This window comes from Falco cherrug, chromosome 11, assembly GCF_023634085.1.
Source record: "Falco cherrug isolate bFalChe1 chromosome 11, bFalChe1.pri, whole genome shotgun sequence".
Lineage (NCBI taxonomy): Eukaryota > Metazoa > Chordata > Aves > Falconiformes > Falconidae > Falco > Falco cherrug.
In genome coordinates this window covers 4903284-4926614 of record NC_073707.1, presented here as the reverse complement: position 1 = coordinate 4926614, position 23331 = coordinate 4903284, and the positions used below count along the sequence as shown (strand labels likewise).

At 48.8% G+C, this 23331-nt stretch overlaps 1 protein-coding gene across 3 annotated transcripts; it reads left to right on the top strand.

Annotated features, from left to right (window-relative positions):
- Positions 1-716: 716 nt before the first annotated feature.
- STK25 (serine/threonine kinase 25) lies at positions 717-21899 on the top strand. 3 transcript variants are annotated; one of them, XM_055723580.1, is made up of 12 exons: positions 721-1033; positions 1947-2072; positions 8328-8558; positions 9768-9824; positions 10927-11035; positions 12199-12356; positions 12627-12812; positions 13027-13172; positions 14057-14171; positions 14435-14506; positions 18012-18148; positions 19746-21899. In XM_055723580.1, the coding sequence occupies exons 2-12, from the start codon at positions 2022-2024 to the stop codon at positions 19783-19785; spliced, it is 1302 nt and encodes a 433-aa protein (XP_055579555.1). In that variant the 5' UTR covers positions 721-1033; positions 1947-2021; the 3' UTR covers positions 19786-21899. The 3 variants fall into 3 exon arrangements, 2 of the variants coding, with proteins under 2 accessions (XP_055579555.1, XP_055579556.1); XR_008734448.1 differs by lacking the exon at positions 19746-21899 and having other exon boundaries at positions 717-1033; positions 14435-15825; positions 18012-18150; XM_055723581.1 differs by lacking the exons at positions 721-1033; positions 1947-2072 and adding an exon at positions 4274-4454.
- Positions 21900-23331: the final 1432 nt, after the last annotated feature.

The following is a 23331-nucleotide window of genomic DNA, read 5'->3' as shown; positions in this document are numbered from 1 at the left end:
CATGGTCAGAAGAAATACCTGTTGAGGAACGCTCTGGGCGCTGGTTAAGAAGCTGCGCCCGTTTTGTTAACTGTGGGGAAGAAAGCTGAAGTCTGGTTTTAAACCTGACTGGCAACAGAGGTCGCGAGACTTATTTTTTCCTTTGAAAACGTGATTCAGCCGCTGACAACCCCAGAGAGGCTGCGGGGTTGCCCGGGGCGAAGGGCCACGGAACAGCCCCGTCCGTCGCGCCTCAGCCCGCTCCGCCAGCTCCCAGCCCGCCGGCCCGGCGGGGCCTGGCTCCCCGCAGCGGGGCGGGGGCACTGGCAGTCCCTCGGGGGTCCGCGGCTCCTAGCCCTCACGGAGGACCCAGCGGCACTGCGGACCGCGCATGGGGCAGCCCAGCCGCGGCCCGGGACCCCTAAGGGCCGGTGGCAGGTGCCGCCAGCCTGAGGGGAGGCGCCATGACGCGCGAAGCAGGGCCGGGAGGACAAAGGCTGCCTCCTCCCGCCCCCGTCCCCACCGCAGGGCGGAACGGGCCGGCCCCGCGCGGCCCCCCGCCGCCGCCCCCGCCTCGCCGGGAAGGCCCAGGCCGGAGCGCCGCTCCGCGGGGCCCCTGGGACGGGTAGTCCCCGCTGCCCGCGCTGCCTGCGCCGTCCGCGCCGACGGACTCTCCGTCCCAGCAGCCCCTGCGCCGTCTCCCTGCCCTCCCCGCCCGCCGCGCCCCCGCCGCTGCCCGCTGCCTGCCGGGCCCGGTAGTGCCGTGAGGCGCCACGGCGGCCGGCCGGCCCGGCGCAGGAACTGCACCTCCCGGCAGGCAGCGCGGCTCCGCGCCCCTGCCCCGCGCCCCCCGCCGCGCCGTGTTGTTGCGCCCGGCGCGGCCCGGCCTGGCCCGGCCCTTCCCACCCCTCTCCCGGCGCCCCTGCCGCCGCGGACGGGCTCGGTGTCCCAGGGCAGCCCGGGGCGACGGCAGCTCTGTGTGCCGGGGCCCGGCATGGCACCGCGCCGCCCTCCGCGCGGGGAGCGTTGGCCGTAGGCGCGGCGGGCTGCCCGGGTAGGTGCGGCGGCGCCCGGGGCCGGGAGGGCGGCCGTGGGCCGTGCCGGATGGGGATCCGCAACGGAGGGGCCCTGGGGGGGCCGGGCGGGGTGGGGGGCTCCGAGGAGGCCGTGATGGGGTGGGGGTTCTCTGGGGGTACTGGGAGGAGGTGGTGGCCCTGAGGCGTGAGATGGGGGCAAGGGTCCCTGAGCGGGGCTGGAGGGCCACCATGACAGGGGAGCACTGAAGGGGTCTGTGGGACGCTGAGGGTGCCGTACTGGGGAGCACTGGGGTAGGGGCCCCTGAGGGGGCTGGGCCCGGGGGCCCTGCTGCGTTGGGGCTCTTCTGTGGTCGGTGGAGAGGGTTGCTTGAGGAGTGCAGGTTCTGGGGGTAGAACTGGGGAGCAGTGGGGGGGGAGTGCCAAGGGATGGCATATGGTTGGTGGTCCCCGAGGGTTAAGGGGTGCACTACGGAGCTGAGCTTTGCAAGTGGGTGAACTGGGGAGAACGGGAGTGGAGGGGTACCCCCAGTGACAGGATTACTAGGGAGCAGTAGTAGGAGAGGGAGGGTATCTGAGGATAACTCTGTGGCTGTGCTCAGGAAGGCGCTGGGACTTGTGATGAAGGGATGGTGCTGTAGGGGCAGCTGTCATACTAGGGAGCGTGCTGAGGTGATGGTGGGGAAAATGGTGCCTGAGGCTTTGTCACTGTATATCATTACAGTGAGGTTCCTTGATACATGTGGAAGGCATGCCTGGAAAGAATTCAGAAATGGGGTTTGCAAGGAGGGGCTGGCATACTTAGGATGGGCTGGTAGGTTCAAGGAGAACTGCAAATCAAAGGGGAAAAAAAAGAGGCAGGTAGCTCTTTTGGGGAATAAGCCAGGCTCTGAGAACCTCAAGGTAGAGCTGTTATATTCTTGCTTGTTGCAGTTGACCAGTGGATGAGAAAGTACCACTTTCCCGCTGTGCTACAACGTCCCAACCTCCCTGGTTTTGCAAAAGCGGATGTCTGAGCATCCTGTAGGCATGGCTCATTTAAGAGAATTTGCCAGCCAGGTAAGTGGCAGTTAAAAATTTGTTTTAAACTCTTGTATCAAGAACAAACGTTGTTATGTTTGCTCTTGAAATGAGTTTAAACAAATCGCTAGAAAATCACTTTTTGCCACTCTCAGTCCCTCTTGCACATGTCGTGGCTTAGTCCTGTCAGCACATTGATTTGTGTCTTCTCCATGGTGGTTTTGGACTGATAGTGTTAGGTTGCTAGCCATATGGAAAGGGAATTCTTCACCCAGTGTGGTGCCTTTCTCTGACGTTAACTTTGCTCTTCTTAGGGAAACAGGAATCATTGGCACTCTTGAGTATTTTTGGGAGGAGAGGTCTATAGAAATGGGAACAGAAAAGCTGTGTGTGCAGGCTGTGCCAGACTTACGTTGCTGAAGGGTTCATAACAGCAGCCTGAGAAGAACAGTGTTTGTAATCTTAATGCATAAGAGGTAGTGATACTTGATACTGAGCATTTAATTCTTCTGAGAGAGAGGTGAGCCTCAGTGGATGTGGTTAAACCCTGTTGCTGTGATGACATTTTCATAAGAGGAATGTGGAAGGATGATGTCATGACTTGGGACTGAAAACTAAACCACAATAGTGTTGGCTTAAGTCTTCTTTCTTCTGAATCTGGTTGTGGGGTGTGTTTGATTATTGGCAGATGTCAATACTGAATGTAGGTCTTGTTAAACCATGATATGTGAGAATTTTTGGTATTTTTCTGTTCTGCTTCTAAGTGTATAACTGTAATACTAAAGGCTTTAGTGGTTTGAGACTATGCTTTCTCCAAGCCTTTTCTGATTTGAAATTGATTTGCAGTGCATCTTAGTTTGCATGCAGTCTTTCACATAAATGGTTTCCCCAAAGTGTGTGTGGAATTAAATGCAAATATAGTGCCTGAGTGAGTCATAGTACAGGGAGAGAAATGAAAGGAATAGGAAAGGATACTGTCTGGTTAGGGCTGAGAACTGAGGTCTGTAGCTACAGAGGAGGTTGCTCTGAGGCTTTTTTGTACATTCGTTCACTAATGAAGCTTATCAGAGTTCCAGTGGTCTCATCTCTGAATTTGTTATGCAAATGTAAGACATTCTCAGATTCTGTCATCCCATGACTCTCTGTCTGGTCCTGGAAATAGGAAAGCAGTCTGTGTTGTCCATTCCTCAGATCTCTTTAGGAATCCTTGATGGGACCTCGTAAGCTATGTAACTGAGCCTTGCTGGAAGGGCAGTAGGAATTGGCCTGAAGTTCTGTTCACTAGTTTAGGGAGTGGTAGGAAGTTCTGTGAAATTTGAGAGACTAAGACTTGGACTGGGATGTCAGAGGCTTGACTTGTCTTTGTTTCCTGGTTCTGTTGCTGATGTGGAGGGTTACTGTAGGCAAATCCCCAGGCTGCTTTACCTCTGTGCATCTGTTCCCCTGCCTCAGCTAGTTGGCTGTCTGTTGTTTCTTGGCTGCCCTTTGCTGTGTACATACAGCACAGTGGGCCTCCAGTCTTTGTTGGGAGCTCTATCTGCTAGATGATGTATTTGCATTACTGTGTTTAAAGCTCTAATCTGAGCTCTGTTTCTAGTATTGTTGTTCCTTATGTGACGTTGAAGAAGCTGTTCAAGTTCTCTGGCTAAGTAATGCCGCACTCCCTTGAAGCAAAGGGATACTAGCTGTGAAGCAAGTTGGGAGCCTCAGAAAAGTTTGTGTATTTCAAAGTGCTGAACACAAACTTTCCTCTTGTCTATACTCCAAAAGTTCAAAACGGTCTCAGGCTCGGCAGCTGAAAAGAGCTGTGCACAAATATTGTGTAGACAGGGAAGCTCTCGGATGTTTCCAGATGCCAAGCTGATTTCCCCAAAGAGAACAAACATAGTGCCTGTTGCCATAGTGCAACGACCAATCTGTTGGTGGCCAGAGGTTAGGGTGTAGCATGCAATGTGGGTGAATGCTGGATGGGAAGTTGGGGAGGAGAGGAGGCAATGAAGGAAGGGTCAGTACCTGAGGTCTGTTAAAACTTCCTCCTTCTGCTGTGTTTGGCAGGGGAAAATGACGTTTGTTTGTTTGGCTGGTTGAAAAGTGCTCTAGTCAGAAGTAACACTAAATGCTGCTGTAGTTCCATGTAAACCTTTGGAGGCTGCCAAACTCCCAAGCAGCTTCAGCTCTTAAAGTATTGTGGCCCTGACAATCTTTTTCTGTTACAGACTTCTGCCATATGTAACAGTGATTGTGATCCTGACCTGCCTCAGACCATGGAACTCTCACTTCCAAAAGGGTTTCAGCACCTCTCAAGTGTTTTATGCAGCAGATGCAAGTCTGACTCTTGCTTGCAATGCTGAATGTGGCTCTTTTGAGAGTGAGATCCAGCTGGACACAGCCCAGAGAGAAGACCTTGAGCTGGTCCAAAGGGTATTTGCTTCTGTTCCTAATATGCAGCTTATCTTTCCGGGTAGTAGCTTTGAAATGAGGGTAGATATTTACCCTTTTTCTCTATTCTCCCCTCAAAGGCTGTGGATATCATGTCTCTGCAGCTGGTGTTACTGCCAGGCTTGCCTCATAATGCACTACATTTCTTAATTCCTGATGTCTGATGGTAAACACCCCCACACCTGTCATGACAGAGCATCCTTCTTTCCTGGGCTGTGAGAACCTGGAGGGCAGAAGAGGAGCACATTACTGACAGATTGTCCTCATCCCGCTCATACTTAATTCCCTCCCCTTCCTGCACGTACAACCAAGATAGCTTTGTGTGCTCTCCCCCCAATGCCTGTTCATGCCTGACTGAGCCGTCTCTGGTGTCTGACTGCTTTCAATGGGGAGAAGCAGCATGAAGCTTTTTGCTCCAGACCTGCTGTGTAATTGACATTCAGTCAAGCAAAAAGGTACGATGAGGTGACCATCCCTAAAAGCTTTGTGCATTGTAGTAGAACAAGGAACAGCAGCTGGCCAGCTGGCTCTTCAGACTCTGGCCTGGTTTTGCAGCCCTGGTGGGTTCTGTGAACGTGGAAGAAAATGGAAAGATCCCAAGGTGGTGAGTGGCTGCAAAACTGACAGGTGCTAATAAGCTTCTTTGGGTTATCTGTGCTCATTTATGCCAGGTGTAAAGGATTTAATCTGGATTTTATTACTTTGTACTAATGATGTTTCTCAGGTGTGTTTGTAGCTGTGCACAGTTCTAGAACATGGATTTGCAGCCAGGGTGATTCTCTGACAAGACACCGAGATCAATTCGTATTTAGAAGGGAACGGATCGTGCTTGTAACACCCCTTATTGCAGTGCTCTGCAGGTACAAATTTACTGGGCTAGAGGAGAGTCAGGCTACACAGAATGTGTTCTGCTTCCCTCTGCCTGCCCCACTTGATCCCCCAAGTGTGGTAGTGTGCTTCTCTTCTGATGGGGCGATGCACTTGCATAGTGCTCTGTTCCTGGCATAGCTGCATTTGTTCTGTCTGGTGAGTGCCAGGGCTCGTATGCCCATCGGTCTGAATGTTTGCTCATCGGCAGCGAATTACCATGTGGCAGCTCAAACAGGAACTTTTTAATGGGCGAGAGCTTTTGAGCAGATGTCCTGCAGACTAGCATAATTCTGTCTTAGTTTGTCATGGGAATTCAGGATTGCTTCCACAAAGATGCCATCTGGCAATGTCTTCTGTGGTGTCCACCATGGTAGCTCACAGGGTGTTCCACTGGGCAGACCTGCTTGAATTGGTGATGGGCTTGTTTCTTCCTCCCTGTTTACAGAAAGTGAAGAAATTTGTTAGCGGACTCTGGTTCTGCAGCAGGCATCTGGGAGACTGTTAACCATGGCTGGAAGGACTCTCTACCACTTTGTGCCATACTCGCTCACTAGGTTCTGGTTGTTGATGGGTATGGGTTGTGTGATTTGGACAACTCCGTCAGGGGATGCTCTTCCTCAGGCCCTCCACAGAAGACTCGTATTCTTGCCCTGTCACCTGAGAGCTCTGAAGCATTTCCAGATCAGTTTTGAAGTGACAGGTACTGGGGAGGTAAATTCACTATCTGCAAAGTTTCCTGTTCCAACCTAATGTGGTGGGCCTGTCTCTTCTGCCCATCAGTGTTGTATCATTTTCCTGAGCCCTTGAGCAAAATCGCCACATGCTTGTCATGAAGGTTTGTCTCCTTCACCACCCCTACCTGAACTGCTTCGTTCCACAGAAAATGGGATAAACCGACATCAGAGCATGGAAGTTTGTTTACGAAGCTGTCTGTGATTACAGAGCCCGATACATAAAATGGTGGTTGTCCCAAAAGCTGCCTGCAGTAGCTGGTGCTCTTACGTTTGATGTCCTGTTCTTGAAGAATCAGTCCTGATTCTTTGATACGCCATGCCAGGCTGAGGAGAGGAGCAGTAACTCACATCTTGCAATTTCTTTTCTCTTGGAAAAATTACTGACCTGGGAGGGGAGGAAGGTTTTCTTGCAGGGTTGCTTCCTTGCAGGATTCATGTGGATAGCGTTTCCCTTACCAGCTGAGCCAGGTGCTTCTAAGAGATGATCCTCTTTCTCTCCCTTCTCCCTGACGTGTGAGAGTAGCTGATGTGGCAGGTGGCATTGCAGCAGGTGACTGTGCAAGGTGACGTCTGGGCCACGTTGCTGCCCCTTCCTGTGAGTTGGTCAAGAGGTGGAAGCTGCTCCTGGCCTCTTGTGAGCCTGGACTAGCCAGACTGTTCTCTCTGCGCTGCAGTCATCATTCTCATGTTGCCTCCTGGCATTTCTCAAACTCAAATCCTCTTCCTTTCCCCCGCCTCCTTCTCTTCAGTCCCTGTTACATATCTCCAGTTCCTTTTATCTCTGCATATCCCCTCCAGTCTGTTTCCAGTGCATTTGTTCAAAGTACAGCCTGTTTGGGTGTTGCCATGGATGCGCAAGGATATTTGGTTATCCTTCTGTATCTTGGACTGGAATGCACGTGGAAATCCTGTTGAGTAAGCTGACTGTAAAGCTCATTCTGGGCCTGGCTTACTCCATATAGCAAAGCACTGGGCACAGAAGGCAAACAACCTGTAATGACTGGCTGGCTTAATCATTAAGCAGCATCTAGGGCTGCTCAGTGGTCGTCTGCTGCTGGAACCTGGTGTTAGATGGAAAAATGCAGCTGCTCTGTCCTCAGATAAAATCTCTGCCAGCTCAAGGCCTTTGCAAGGGAGCAGTCCCTCTGGGTGAGGTGTTGGAGGTGATACAGAGAAGTTCTGGGTGTGGAAAACTTGCTCTAATGGCTTAGATGCTTCCTGTAGATCAGGCCATATTTTACAGATATTTTTTAAAAACTAGACTAATTTTTTTAAAAAGGCAGAAAACCTATTCACAAAGGGCCTTTTAATAGTATGAAGAAGAACAGGACCTCCTGGTCTGCAGCTGGACAGAATGAAATAGCTGATTTCTTCACTTTCTTGTGTGTACTTGTCCTAATAAAGAATTAACTTTGAAGCTGCTGTTAAAAGAGTCTGTATTTCTCCAGCCAGTGCTATTAGTAGCTTCCCAGTTGATGTGCTTATCTAATGAGGGAAATGCTATTTGCTTTTGTATCTGGGTGTGCCAGCCAGAGGACAGGGTGTTCCAGAAAAGCAGGTCTGCAGATGGAGTGTCCATTCAGCTCTCCTGTCTCCTCTGGTATAGGCAGGTGTCTGGCCTCCTTGCTGCTGACCTAAAAGATGCAAGGCTCCCCCTGTAAATATCTGGAGAGAGCTGGGATGGGTGCTGCCTGGAAATCAGGCTGCAGCAGAGAAGACAGCTAGTGTGAACTGGTATTTATATTATTAGAGTATTTCACCCTCCAAATAAGTAGGGAAAGGTGCAAATTGTATAAATCATTCCAGGCTTTGAGTGCCAGAAAGCAGACTAGGGAAACATCCATGCGAACTTCCTGTGGCCTCTTGCTTGCGCCCATTTTCTCATCCAGATCTTCAAAGGAAGGGCTGGTTCTGGTACACCGTGTCTGTCTTTATCCAAGCATGAACAAGTATTTGCTCATGGAGCTGCTTTGGCACCAATTTAGTGCCTGCAGTTGAGCAGTCCTGTCCCAAAGGACCCAACACCTTCCGTAGAGATGCTTGCTGGCGTTCTCCTTCTGGGCTTCTTTCCCCTTCCTCCTCCCAGTGACTACAGTCTGAAGGGGCAGAAAGCCCATGTAAAAGGTTTCCTTGGTTTTTCTAATCCTGGATATATTGTATATATATACATAGGGATGTGAGCTGTAGGGGTATACGTGGCACTCTGCAGGCTGCCGTGGGAGTTAATGGACTTTTCCCATCTTTGCTTTAGCACTCCAGGGTGGATCCTGAGGAGCTGTTCACCAAGCTGGAGCGGATTGGCAAAGGATCGTTTGGTGAAGTGTATAAAGGGATTGACAACCGCACCAAGGAGGTGGTTGCTATCAAGATCATTGATCTGGAGGAGGCTGAGGATGAAATTGAGGACATTCAGCAGGAGATTACAGTGCTCAGCCAGTGTGATAGTCCCTACATCACCCGGTACTATGGGTCTTACTTGAAGGTAGGACAAAGCCATGGCAGTTCGCTTGCCAGCAGTTTGGGAATGGCGTGGGCTTCTCGATGGGTGCTGTAGCTGCTGGTGGCGTACAGCACTGGAAAGTGTCCAGTCTGTGAGTGTCAGTGTGGCAGCAGGAACAGCAGTAGCTCTGCCCATTGCATTCATGTGGTCTTAATAGGAGGCTGGGCTTTAAGACGCTTGCAAAGCGTATGGAAATGAGGTCCTCGGTACAGTGTGGTCCCAAGAGCAGGACGTTTCCCTGGAGAGAAAAATACTCGTTGAAGAGGCTGCCCTCTCCCCCGTTTGGCCATTCTTGAAAGGAAGTTTGTGGAATACTTTTCCAAAGTATCACAGTTTTAAGGTAGTACCACTGAGGGCTTTATGTGTCTGAAAAGAAGAGCAGTTTGAAACTGTATTTGTGTTCTTGTGATCATCATTTGATCAGAAATGATGAAAAGAACAGGAACTGAGTTTTTGGAGGAATGCTGGTACCACTTCCATTGAAAACAGGTTTAGGAATCCCCAGTGGAAACTACTAGTAGTGATGACCAGAAGTGGCCTCTGCATGCCAGCTGCTGGAGGTATATGTAACGTTGGGTCTGTAGCAAACAGTTTCTGGGCTCTTTGGATCCTGATATTCCTTACGTATTTTTCAAAGGCTATAATGCATTTTCTCAGCCTTCTACTGCAAACACCAAGCAAGCTGTAGTTCCATGGATCTGATGCTTACCTCCTACCAGGACCCTGTGAACCTCAGTCTGGAAATCTCTGAGGAGTAAGAGATTGTCTTACTGATTGTACCCTTCAAGCTGGCAGTCCTGTTACTGAGATCAAAGGCTGCAAAGGTCCCCTGTCATTGTCAAGAAGGAGATGTGCTACATCTGTTGGAGTGATGTTAAATGGCTACAGCCTGCAAATATGCTTATCTCTGTGGGCTGTATAGTCTGGTGCCTGTAGGGACACTAAGCTTGCTCAGGTAAAACTGCAGACTGAGAGAAAGAAGTGTACTGGAGGCTGGTCCACTGCTGTAATGCTGTGTCAGTGGGAAAGAGGGAGCTGGGAGCAACCTCCTTAGGCCTCTGAGAGCTGCAGTGTGCAGCATCTCTTGGATTGTGTACAGGACTACACATGTGTCTTGCTGCCTCTGGGGTGTTTCACTTTTCTGCCTGCTTTTATTACTGTCTTTACTCTTGATTTGTGCTCTTGTTGCAGGGCACTAAGCTGTGGATAATTATGGAGTACCTAGGAGGAGGTTCAGCCTTGGATTTGGTAAGCTATGGACCATGGAAAGCGCTGGCTGGAGACCTGGTTTGTGAAATGCCTGTAACTGGACACTCACTTGCCACATACCATCTTTTTGACAGCCCTGTGCCTGAAGGGTAGGCAGTGCAGGACAGATGTACTGGTTATGCATATCCCAGAACAGAGGAAATGTTTGCATGAAGCTCAGCATTCAGAGCACTGTTCTAGAGTGTGCTCTGCTGCTTTACAATGGAAGGAGCCAGTGACCTTAAAAGTGACAGCAGCCAATTGATTTGAGCGGTGCAAATCCATACTTCACCTAACACGAGTTCATGGTATTGTTCAGTGCTTGCATGGCATCAAGCTCAGCAGGGACCTGGTCCACAATCAGCGTTGCCAGGTGTTTGATAATACAAATGACATCTAATAAGTTACCCCAGATTTTAAAGGAATACAAATGCAGAATAAACACATGGCCAAAGTTCTGCTGTGCAGTATTCCATCACGAGATTTTGCTTTTCTCCTTAGGACAATATAAAGCCTGTTTTTCCAGAGCAGTAACTAAGGTCATGTAATGAAAACTGCTAAGCCTGCCTGCACTGAACTGACTTGGAGGAAGGGTGCAGGGGTGGGGGCTGTTACCAGCAGAAGTCACGTTAGTGTCAGAACCTCAGTTATTGCACTGAAAAGGCAGGACTTCTTTAGAAGAGAACTGATGAAAAGGAGAAGAGCTTTGATACAATACTGTACAGCCAGAAGGTAGAAGTTGTCTCTGGCTGGTGTAGTGGCTGAAGTTCAGTGTTTGCGTGCTAGTAGAGGGACTTGAACAAGAGAAACTGTTAAGATGTTCTGTTCAGCAATGTATTTCCAGGCCAAAGCAAAAGATGAGCATCCTGCTGTTTCTCTGGGAAGCCTTTAGTAGACTAACAGCAAATCCTCCAAAGATTTTCCTTTTAATGTTGCCAGGTACAAAGTCCAGCACTCTGCTTACAGAATGTGCACCGGGCACACAGTAGGTGCTTCCTGCTGAATGTGACCTTGGCTGAGGTTTCCAAGTAGCAAACTGAGAGGCTGGAAAATCCAAGGCATCAGTCACCCTCCTTTAAGTCATTTTTCTGCCCTTTATCAGCTGAAGCCAGGACCCCTGGAGGAGACTTACATAGCTACTATCCTGAGAGAAATCCTAAAGGGTTTGGATTATCTGCACTCTGAGAGGAAGATCCACAGGGACATCAAAGGTGAGAGTGGAGAGCTTAGCTTCCTGTTAGGTTGCTTCTTTCTGAATTTGATGCTTGTCATTTTATTGCAACTCATGACTTATATGTCTTTAGCGTTTAGAGTACCGGTAAGGATCTGTAGCTCTTCTCTGGCATTTGTAGTCTGGACAGGCAGGGGGCTAAAGCAAAGGAGTCCATGAAAGGCATGCTTAGATGTTAGCTGACTCCGTTATGTCTGGACATTTGCTTTACTGCTGGACTCCAAGGCGTGTGTATGCTTGTTATCATGGTTATAACATACTGCAAAGGTAAGCTGTCCTCATGCAGGGTTCACAGCCCTAGAAAATCAGGGCAGCTTGTGTCAGCTTATCCTGTTACTGATTTTTATAGTCATTGGCTGTATGCAGTGTAGAGAGACCTGGCATCTGCCTCCCGAAGAGCAGTCTCACACTGAGCACAGAGCATCAGAGGACAGCAGGAGGACGAGAGGACAGTGCTGTGGAGATGTGGCCAGTGTTGGATGCTAACTGCTCTGACCCTCTGCAGGAGGGGATGTGAACAAGCAGAGCAGAGAAACCTCATGCAGGGAGATATGTAGAAAAGATTCTGTTGTGTAAGTGAAACTACACATTTCTAGCACTGCAAGCTGTGCAGGACTGTTGGCTGCCAGCAGAGTTGGGAAATACAAGTTTGTAGGTAGGGTGTCACAAGTCCTCCCAGAAAACCCCCGTCCCAAAACATGTGCAATATCACTGTCTTAAGCTGAGTGGGAAGCAGTACAAGACCAGGACTTGTGAGCTCTTTAAAAGGATCTGCTATTTAACCTTTGCTGAGAGCTACTAGGAAAAAAATCAAGACCATTTGAAGTATCCTGGGCCATGTTGTCCTCTTCTTTGTGTGGCAAGGAATCACATCTCGTTGATTGTGTGGCCCTTCACACCTGCTCCTTGCTACTGCCCTAGAAATATCCCCCTTCTGATCCAGCCAAGCTTATGAACTTGGTCCGTGTTAGCTGGCAGAGGTCAGAGCTTGAGAACGGTGTGAGGCTGGGAATGGGAATCTGAGCTGTGGGTTTCCACTGGGCAAAGGAGGATGTCACAGGAGGTCTGTTCTCAGTATTCAGTTCTGTCTGGGCTGGAGATGATTCAGAAACTAGTGGACTTGATGCTTCTTTGTGTGAACAGCTGCCAACGTGCTACTTTCGGAACAAGGAGATGTGAAACTGGCCGACTTTGGGGTGGCTGGACAGTTGACAGACACACAAATCAAGAGAAACACTTTTGTTGGGACACCGTTCTGGATGGCACCAGAGGTCATCAAACAGTCTGCTTATGACTTCAAGGTGAGCTGGGAGCAGGAGGTTTGCTGCCTGGTGCTACTGTATGTGAGATGATGCCAGGGTTAATACAGGGATTGGAAGTGCTGCTTACTGCACAAATGATACTTTCCTGTTATGGTTCAAGGTCTGTTGGAGAAGTTTGTCTGTTACACATGAAACACCCTGTCTGATTTTATGTGATCAGCCCTTCAGCTGTGCTAAAGTTGCACGCTTCCATGTTGCAGAATTGATCCTTGCTGTTCCATGCTGTCACTGTTCTTGCTCTTCTTTCAGGCAGATATCTGGTCCCTTGGAATTACAGCCATTGAACTAGCAAAGGGAGAGCCTCCAAATTCCGATTTGCATCCTATGAGAGTTCTCTTCCTGATCCCCAAAAATAACCCTCCGACACTTGAGGGTCACCACAGCAAGCCCTTCAAGGAGTTTGTGGAAGCCTGCCTCAATAAGGATCCTAGATTTGTGAGTATTGCTGTCCACCTGTGAATTTGGGTGAAGTATTGCAGACGTCAAAGATTTATTTAGCAGGAAGACCTTTTGGTGCAAGGTTTCTGGAGAGAAAGAAGTACTGAGCTTGCCGGATGGACAGGCAAGCCTGGCAGGAGTTGAAGTCGTGCACTTGCATGTTTAGTGTACAGAAATGGTTAGATGTAGCATGCTTTCCTTTTTGCTCTAGAGGCCAACAGCTAAAGAATTGCTAAAGCACAAGTTCATCACACGCTACACCAAGAAAACCTCATTCCTAATGGAGCTGATAGATCGGTTCAAGCGCTGGAAGTCGGAGGGCCATGGAGAAGATTCCAGTTCTGGTGATTCTGATATGTACGTACATGCTCTGCATGGAGGGGTGCCCCTGCCGTACCCTGCATGCCCCAGGGTAGCCTGCAAACAGCTCAGATCCTTTTCCCCACCTGGGCTGGAGATCTTACGGTAGTTCAGGGAGGCCTGTGAGCATCTGCTTGTGGGAGCAGGTGACTGCTGCCTGAAGAAACAGGCTGTTACCTCCTGTTCAGTGGGACCCAGTGCTCTATTCTAGTCTTAACCTGTGGAGCCTCTTTGCTGAGCGTAAGGGATCAGAAGTACTAACAAGATGCACTAACTAACTAGTTTGTGCATAACTAGTAAATCAAGGCTGTGTTTTATGCACATCCAGTTAAATAAAAGAGCTGCAGGCTCTAGGAAGTGTGGCAACAGCTGCATATGTGTGCGTATTCATGGGCAGACAGCTTTGCTACCAGTGTGGAGGATAATGAGGCTGTAATCCTTGGGTGAGGAAAGGGCGCTGTTGCCAGGCAGAGCTTCTCGTCACCTGTTGTGGCCAATGATTTAAGTGATCAGTTACTCTGGGAGTTTGGCTTGTAACACCTAAGTCTGGGCCCTCAAACTGTGCACTTGGATTGTCTTGAAATTCTTCTAAATTTGACTAGCACTTCAAACTGTCTTCAAGCTGGCTAGAGCAGAAAGGTGGTCTTTGGGATTTGAAAACATGATGTAGTACTTTGCTCAGGTCTCTGTAGTGCTGTATATGGGCTGTAGAGACTGAAGTGTTCCTCTTCAGGTTTTTCCCTGGAATAGGGAAATGCCTGGGGCCGTGTGGTGATATGACAATCTGGTGTGGGGGAGCTTTTGCCTGTGGGAGTGCATGGGTAAAACACCTGTTGTATGAAGCTGAAGCTTTGTCTTGACCTTCCCTTTTTCATTTGCAGTGATGGAGACACAGAGGATGGAGACCAGGGTCCAATCTGGACATTCCCACCAACTATTCGCCCCAACTCCTTGAGCAAGCTGCACAAAGGAATGGCTCTTCATGGTTCTCAGAAGGTACGTTTGCTGTCTGGTCTTTCCAAAGTGGACTGAACTAACCCAAGCTTTTGAGGGTCTTGGGGAAGTTACCAGGCACTCGTGTTCTGTCTAAAATTTGCTTTCATCTGGTATTAAGGGCTAGTGCCACAGAGCTGCCTCTTCCACATGGTCAGGGTACTGCAGTCTGTGGCTTTCCTGAGACCTGGTGGGGGGACTGCCATCAAGGTGGTGTGAATTTACCAAAGGCTTTTTTTATAACTTCTTTTCATGTTACTTTCTAGCCTACTGAGCCCATCAAGAGGCAGCCACGGTCACAGTGTCTCTCAACGCTTGTTCACCCAGTTTTTGGGGAGGCGAGTACAACCTCTTGGTGTCTGTGGTGATTGGAGATGAAGAGATGCCTGACACGGATAAGTAACTGGGGAAGGATTTGGAGAAGGGAGGCGTGATGAGGTTCCTAGTAGTGTTAAGGGACTATGAAGCATTTGTGCCTCTGTTCAGGGATTTATACCGTATGTTAGGAAAGTGAATATGTCCCTGGAGTGTCCTCTCTGATATGCTTGTGTTCCTGTAAGTACAGCATTACTGTGTTGTCTTCTGGTGAGGACAAGGTAGAGGAGTACCTGTTTCTGATTTGTGTCTTAGGCTTGCTAATGCCTAGGCAGCTTTGGACTCTGATGTCCCTGGCCTCCGTGGTTGAAGTGCGGCTCCTGTTAGGGCAGGCAGGTATTTAAGCTTGCCTGCTGCCATGCATGTTCCCTGCCCTCGTGCTATGTGCTGCCGTCCATGGCAGAGTCACTGAGAGGAATGTGGCTGGATCAGAGCAGGAGCTGGCTTTGCCAGTTACTAGGCCATCTTCTTGGTTTATACATGTCTGCTATTGGTAGCATGCTGAGGCCGAGGAGTTACCTATGGCCTGTGGAAGGCAGACAGAGGAAATGTGTTTGGAAAATCCACCCTGTTTCCCTGCCTTGTGTTCTGGGTGGGGATGTGGGGTTGCAGTAAAAGCTACCATTAATGATGGGATAGTGTCTGTATCAGCAGAGAGTGGAGTTGTCTTTCCAGCTGGTGATTTAAGAAAGGAGAAGAGTATGATAATTATAAGGGGGCTTCAGTTGCTGTTTGCAGCAGGACTGTAGGAAAGGAGGTTCTACTTCAGAAGAAAACATTTATACAGGCACTGCCTGTTGGGGTTCTTTTCTTGGGGTGCTGGGTCACAGAGACCCATTCTCTGGTCCCAGTGACTTGCTCTTTTCTGGATCCTGATTCTGTTCCAGGGGTGGCCCAGCAGAGTGCTGTGCTTTTTGAGGTTTAGTTTCTGGACTTGATCACTTCTCGCAGGTCGAGTGCTATGTGGAAAGAGGGTTTGCTGCAGGGCAGGAAGCAGAGGTCATTCTAAAAAGCAGGCTCTTGAGCACTGCTTCGGAAATTGAGAGTTCAGCTAACTGGACTCTTCTGTACTCTGCTGGGCTCGGCCTCCAGAGGTCGGAGCATGAGGCAGATGGTCTGGGTCTCGTAGGCCTAGACATGAGATAAAAATGAAAAAAAAAAAAAGTTGTTTTCTGATGCAGGCAGTCTGTGCAGCATAATCACTGACCTCTGGTTCTCAGTCCTTCCTGTTTAGGAGTCTTCTGCATGAGGGTGTGTTCAGAGCTGTGAGTTCTCCGAACCAGTGAGTGCATCTTCATGCTTCCCTTTACCAGCCTTGCTGCACCGGTTCCAGGTGGAAAGTGGCTTCTTGGACCTTTAATTTCTGCTAGTTTGACTCCTGTGCCCCAGATTTGCTGATGCTCCTTTCCTTTGATTAGACATCCCTGCCATCTCTGCTGATCCCACTCAGCAAACTCATGTGTAGGGAAGGTTCTGGGCAGTCTCTGGAAAAAACTGGCTTCTGCGTGCAGTAGCAGGGGGGTGAAAGAAAACTTGTCTCCAAATAGGAAATCTACTTCACTGCTGGTTCCACCTGCTCTGTTCAGTTCTGGTTTCCTGCCAACAGCAGGTCTTTCTCCTTCTCACCATTGTATTATTGCCTCTTATACCTGCTAGGTTTTGATCACCACTTTCCATAAAAGGGCTGAAGCTGGGCTTTGTGAATGGAAATCTTGCTGAGATGCTGTTCATAGTCTTCTGCGTGTGTATTATTGGATGTTAATACTGAAGATGACCCGTGGTGGGTCATCAACACAGGTGTGGGCAACTGCAGGTCTGAAAACCTGTCTGCCCTTTCTGGGCCAGGGAGGAAAGGTAAGGTATTTGGGCCTGGAGGGCCAAGCAGTAAATAAAGGCCAACCTGTAAGGCTTTGCGCAGTACAGCTCCGTAACCCCCCTGCTAACCTCCAGAAAGCTCTTCTGCAGTGGAAAGTGACAGGGTAACATCACAGGCTGCTGGGCAAACTAAAAGGTCAGGGGCTTGGCATCAAAGGCTGGTGATAAGCTGGCAGTTTACCTGCAGGACAGACCCCATGTTTCATTTTGCTCTGAGGCGGTTAGTCTTTGATCAGGTAGATGTCAAATCAAATCCTTGGCTTTAGCGTCACAACTATTTTTGGCCGAAGAAATCTGTATCCTTGATGTTTAATTGAGTTGCCCTCCGTGCCCCTTGCCACTTCTGAATGAGCAGAGGTGTACGCGAGTTGCTTCCACAGCCGAGGCTTTGTGTTGGTGAGTGATTGCCTTGCTGAAGAGGCAGCAGCTCTTCTTAGCTAGGAACTGTTTCCTGCAAGGGACTTGGAGCACAGGGACGGCTGCAGCTGGTGATTACCATTCACATTGTCCTGCTTTCTGCACCATGGAGAAAAGGCGAACACCAACAACAGGAAAGGCTGATCCTAGAACTGCAGGCAAAGAACTGTGAGGCTTATGTATAGCCCTTTAATCAGCGTAGCCTAACAGGAGCTTAATTGACCAGGTCAGCAGTTAGCTGGCAGACATTGCTTGTTCAACAAAAAGGTTTGATATTTGTTCAGCATGGTGCATAACTGTGCATACTAAGGAAGGGGCTGTTGCGTGAGCTGCTTGTGTGAAGGAGGTGGTGAAACACTGCAGAGGATGTGACTGGGTTTTCCAGCGACAGCCTCCTTCAGGCTCAGTGTCGGTGACCTGTCAGGAGTTCCTTCATGACAGAGGTTTAGCTATTTCAAATTAACAGCTGAAATCGTGTGCAAGTAACCTTGTGACTGGTGAGGCCTAGTCGGAGTGCACTAACCGTGATAGATGTGAACTGAGGCTTTTCATCTAGGTCTATGGAGATCTTGGAGTGTGGGCATCATTCCCCTGTACCCCTGGGGAAAGCTGTCTCGGGAAAGAGTGTCGGAGGCCAAGTGGCTCAGGACCCATAGCATGGCCATAATCCGCCTTGGCCTCCCAGTCCGCTAGAAGCAACTCGGACTTTTTTGTGGCTGTTAAAAGTGATGGTGACTAACTCCTGGTGTTACAATATTTTCTGCCTTACCTGTCTACAAACCTTTGTGTGCGTCTGGGAGCTAAGCTGTCATTAGCAGCAAAGTGACTGTACTGGTTTGGGTAGAGCTGGAGTTCTTTGTTCTGTTACTTTATGGGTTTTCAGGGCTGTTGATGCATTTCTAATATAACTGAGTTTAAGAGTATATCGGGGCCTATTTGTTAAGGACATCAATTGCTGTTATTACGTGGAAGTAAGTCTGAACTCCAGACATTGGACTGCCATCTTCCTAACCTACAAAAAGAGCCCCTTTTTATTTTTTTAAAGAAAGTGGATGCCCTCGTGCACCCTTGTGTAGTCATACTAAAAGGGAAAGGGACTTACTGCGTGTACTGCACTGCTTAAACAGTGCTTTCTGCAGTGAGACAAGGAACTAACACACGGTTTCTGGGTTGCAGCTTAAAGACAAGCACAAGCAGACTGGAGGCAATGTGGGAGCTATGGAGGAGCTGGAGAACGCCTTTAGCTTGGCTGAGGAGTCCTGCCCAGGCATCTCTGACAAACTGATAGCACACATGGTGGAGCGGGTACAAAGGTGAGTATTCTCTAGCATGTGAGCTGGGGTGTGGCTGGCAGTGACCCAAATCATTGTCATACTCCATAGCTATGGGAAAGGTTGGTGCTGACCAGCTGAGACACCCAAAACCTGAATATTGGTGACAGCTGACCTCATAGTCCCAAGGTCACTTCCTTTATCTGCTTTTATGTAATGGAAGCAGTTCTTCCTGCCTCAGAAGTCCTTTCTCACACCGAACAGGTTTCTGTAGTTCAGATGAATGTTGTAGAGCACAGAAAGATGCTGCTATTCACCTTCATCTTGCATACATATGTATATACATATATATAAGACATCCTGCTGGCCCCATTACCCAGGTAGTGAGGACTATGCAAAATGTCACCAGGAACGCTTCTGGAATAGTGAGAATTTAGAGCGCTTGTGCAGCCAGTCACTCTGCTTGCCCAGCTTCAGGTAGTAGGAAGATGTTTTTCCTGAAGTGAATTACTTATTAAACCAGTGAAGGAGTATAGTCTGTTAGAATTAAGTTCTTCGCTGCTCATCAGGTGCTGCAGACAGCTTGCCTCCACTGCTGGCACCGAGTTCAGTCACATCCATGTATTGCAGGCAAGTGTCAGATCCTGATCACAGGTTTATCAGGCTTTATTTAACATTAATTTGGCTTTTGTCCCTTTCACAGCAGGCTGTCCTAAATCTTGCCCTTTCTTCAGCAGCTGAGAAACTTAACAATTGGCCCCTCACGGGTTAGAAGGCTGGAAGTAAAAGTGTTTTGCTGTACATGTGACCAAAGGAGCCGTTCTGTGCTCTGGTTGCTAATGTAAATACAACCCAAGCTTTACAGTCTTTACACTCTTGAACTTGGGCTTTCTAAGCATTTGTTTCTGATGGGTTAAGCTGCTGTCATTTGTGCCTTATACCTCAAGCATCCCTTGGATGCTGTCAAGCAAAGAACAACCTTGGATAATAAGGACTGAAAATACTGGCTGTCCTTGAGAGCTTCTGTTACTAAGTTGCTCAAACTTTCAAGCAGACATGGTGTGGGTCTGTTTAGATCACTCGCCTAACAATCACTTTACATTGGGAAGAGAACACTTGTCTCTTCTGGCTGGCCTGTAGAAGACACATCACAGAAAGTGTCCTGTGATACCTGCAAAAACTTTAGCCTCTAGTTGAGCAGGAGGTGCTCACAGATGTGTGTTCGATGCCTGCAGTGCAGTTGTTTCAGTATCGTTCACTTCTATCAGCCTAGAAATAGCACTACCGGACAGTGTGTAAGCACAAGATACTGGTTGGTTGGAGGTTTGCAAAACATCAAAGACCCTGTTGGTTTCTTACTGTAAAACACTAGCGCTCAAAATTTCCTCCTAGCCTAAAAGCGAGTCTTAAAAGCCTGAAAAAAGTGCCACCTTGGCTTTTTGTTAATTTGCTTTTTTTTTCCTTCAAGACTTCCTTATCTAGAAAACTGACAGTAGCAATGGGAGTGGGGGCAAATACATGCAGACTCACCTCCTTGTCTGCAGACACACTGGCTGGTGCAGTGCGTGTGGGCCACCTTCCAGGTGAGGGCTTGACATGGACAGTAGTGACCAGCTCCACCCACTGTTCTTTCTTGTAGGTTTTCACACAGTCGGAACCACCTGACCTCTGCTCGCTGACACCTACGTTCCCTGCTGTTGTTGTGAGGGGGGAAGGATTTTTTCCAGCTTCATGAGAACTACATCTCTAATCCAGACCACCATCTGCTATTGGACGTAACGTTGTGTTACGGACTTCAGGACATTTCAGAGCCTTCATATTACACGTGTTTCCATGATAACCCAGGGTGGGGTTTGCAATGCAAGTACAATTTAGACCTTTTGCAGAACCCAAGATGGGTGGTCTAATTGTTTTTACAGTTTTAATCAATGCAGTTTTTAATTGTTTCCCTATGGATGTATCCATTTCGGCTTGGTTTGATTCACAGCTTGTTACTGGTGTAAATGCCTGGCTGCTGGAAAAGAGGGCAATTCTCCTCCACTGAGATGTTTCGAAGGCAAGTCTGCCCTTCCTAAAGAAGTGTGTCAGCAGTAATGTGCGAGTGCAGGTATGTTTGGAAGCTCTCCATGCATTACGACCTCTGGGAAAGTTTGAGCAGCTCTCCAGTTCTTCTGGAGAACTGCTTCAACTCATTCGCAGACTAGTAATGAAAAGCTTTCAAGTAGAGCAGCAGCTGAGCTAATATGCTGCCGCTCTTTCCCAGCTTGTTGTTTCACAGGAGGATGAGTTTGCTGACTGTACTTTTTTTGGCTCTGGGACATCATTTTGTATTAGGCCTTGGTTCACCTAATTCAGGCAAAGAAGAACTTGCCTTGGGTCTCCAGGGGCTGGAAGGCAAATTGGTTACATTTGGTTTGGGAGCTGGTAGAGTTCCTTTCCTTGGTGCTTTCTGCAACTGAAGCAACTAGATGGACAGGTTTGGCGGTCCTAGTCTATAAGCTGAGTGGGCACCTACTGTGTGCGCCCAAATGTTGCAGAAAAAAAAAGGGGATGGGGGTGCTGACAGGGCTGCAGTACAAAAGGCAGACAGATGTTGTGTAGCAGTTCTTGAGGCAAGAAGCCTGTCCTTAACAGGAAGGTATAAACTGGATGGCTGGCAGCCACAGTGTCACTGTGGTGTGGCTGGGGTTTGCAAAGCCACTCTAGGCCTCCATCCCCTTCTTCACAGCTTTCACTTTCTGGCTCTTCTTTCAGTCTGGGATCTAAACTCGCTGAAGCCAGCACTCTGCTCCAATTGACAGACTGCGGTGGTGGTTGCTGGCAGAGAAATTAAAGCATCTACTGCTGCTTAAGGTATTCCAGTGGAGCCATCCCCCAACTAGCTTTGCTTTCTGTGTAATACTAGTTTATAAAGCGAACCTTTAATTCAGGTAAAGGCAGAGATCTTAAATCTATAGTTTAAAGGTCTAGAAAAATAGACTTAGGAAAATAACTTCTGATAGCTGGTTGCTTAGAGATCTGTTCTCTAATTGTAAAGATATATCCATTAAGTCAGCAAGACCTTAGATACCCAGATCTTTCTGTCTGGATGTTTTTGTGTGAATGATCTGGTTCACCCCAAAGCCACTGAGAAAAAAAGCTGTAGCTGTTCAGCATTTTTTTTAAAAGATAGGCCACTTTGTTAGTAACAGGGCTTGATTTTTGGTACTTTGATTCAGACCTGGAGATTGTAAGTGCTGCGCTCAAAGTAGCTCAAAAGGACCATATGTTCCCTCCTCCTGGTGTGCGTTGTTCACTTTAGCTTATGACTATCCTTTACTCTTCCTCTCTGATGGATAAATACAGGCTCAGCAAATACTATGAACTTGTCCAGCAGAGGAGAGGTGCTGCTGTTTGATCTTGCTGTAGATCTGCTGCAGAGTTGTGTTTCTCCGTGGTGCAAGCCACCTCAAAGCCTGCATTTACGGAGAACACAACAAACCCATTTTTCCCGCAGGAAAAGGCGTTAATGTGTAGACAGGAAGCTTACTGAGGTGGAAGGCAGAGACTGCAGTCCAGCAGAAAGGCAGCTGAAGGGCTCCTGCTGCTTTTAAAGTCACTGTTGCTGATGGTAGCAAATCGTGTCAATAAGGTACCTTGTATTATTACTCACATACACTACAGTGTAATGAGTAAACTTTTTAAAGGAAACAATCCCCACAAACCTCATCCAGTATTCAAAGCAACAATGGTTTTAGTTTTTAAAAACGTTGAAAGGGATCTGCCACTTTCAATAAAGTAACGAAACAAATGAGGCTGGTGTAACTTTGTCTTTTTAGGGGAAAAGTATTTGTTCAAGCTGCTTTGCTTTGCCACCACCTTGGTCTTCCCCTGCATCTTTCTGCCTCATGTAGATCTGACAGAGAGCTGTGAGACAGACCTATTTAAGTGCTTTCTGTGTGCAGAGTGAATGCAGCAAACGGCATGTTACATTGGTCCTTCCTGCTGATCAGCACTGGGGTTAAGGGAAGCACACTGCAAAAGTCCAGCTGGGCCCTGGAGAAGGCTTCATTGCAGGTTTTGTTGGAGTCTGTTTATTGCTCGGCAGTATTTAGACTTGGGTTCGGCTGTAAAAGCTGTCAACGGGCTATCTCTGCCTTCGTCCTTCTCCCTTTGCAGCTGTGAGGGTCACTGAGCAGTGGCACGGGCTGCCCAGAGAGGTTGTGGTGGTCTCCAGCCTCGGAGATAATAGGGAGGGGTCCGGGCACAGCCCTGGGCAAGCAGCCCTGCTTAAGCAAGGGGCTTGGACCAGCTGAGCTCCCAAGGCCTCAGCCACGCTGTGAGCACGTGTCTCCATTACAGCATAAACACTCTGGAGACTCCGCTTCAAGCATATTTAAAACCTTGTGTATGATTGTCCTTCCCTTAGCAGAAGGCGTAGAGGTGAAGGTTACAGTTCAGGAACAGTGAAGTTTCTGACTTCCAGAGCCTGCGCTCTTGCATTTTAACTGCAGAGACGCTGTGCAGTGCTGTCTCAGCTATTTTCTCCTTGGAGCCAAAAAGAGAGACTGACAAATGTACTCCTGGCTGTGCTTTTTTGGGAATCTTGTTAAATGCCATGTGCTTGCACTTGCTGCTGCTCAACAGACTGGCACCAGGACAGTGGGGATGGTGCCACCCATGTCATCTGAGGTGGGGAAGTTCCCTGTGGGGACAAGCCGGAAGGTGATGAGGCTGGCAGAGCTAGGCAGGTGGGTGCAGCTAGTGTTGCATGTGGGTGAAAAGAAAGAGGGAGGGGACGTAGCTGGTGTAACGGGAGTGATTCTGGTAACCAGGGGACAATAAGGGAGGAGGCACCAGAACAGCTCCACTGTGTTGCATTAAACACTTGGTAGGAACTACTGCAAAAACTTGTTCTTTTTTCTTAGGCCATGACGCAGGGCTCTGTTACACTGAACGAAGGGCAGCCAGCCAGTCCTGCGGGCAGCAGGGAAGACCAGTAGCGTTTACCAGAAAGAGCGCGCCCTCAGCAAGGTTGTGGATGACACCAAGCTGTCTTGTGTGGTCATTGCACGGGAGGGAAGGGACGCCATCCATGGGGACGTTGACAGGCTGGAGAGGTGGGCCCGTCTGAACCTCATGGAGTCCAACAAGGCCAAGTGCAAGGTCCTGCACAGGGGTCGGGGCAATCCCAAACACAAATACAGGCTGGGTGGAGAATGGGTTGGGAGCAGCCCTGAGAAGGG

Coding starts and splice junctions, on each gene's coding strand:
- STK25 (XM_055723580.1), top strand. CDS start 2,022: ATGTCTGAGCATCCTGTAGGCATGGCTCATTTAAGAGAATTTGCCAGC. Junction 2,073..8,327: donor TAAGAGAATTTGCCAGCCAG/GTAAGTGGCAGT, acceptor TCTTTGCTTTAG/CACTCCAGGGTGGATCCTGA. Junction 9,825..10,926: donor GAGGTTCAGCCTTGGATTTG/GTAAGCTATGGA, acceptor GCCCTTTATCAG/CTGAAGCCAGGACCCCTGGA.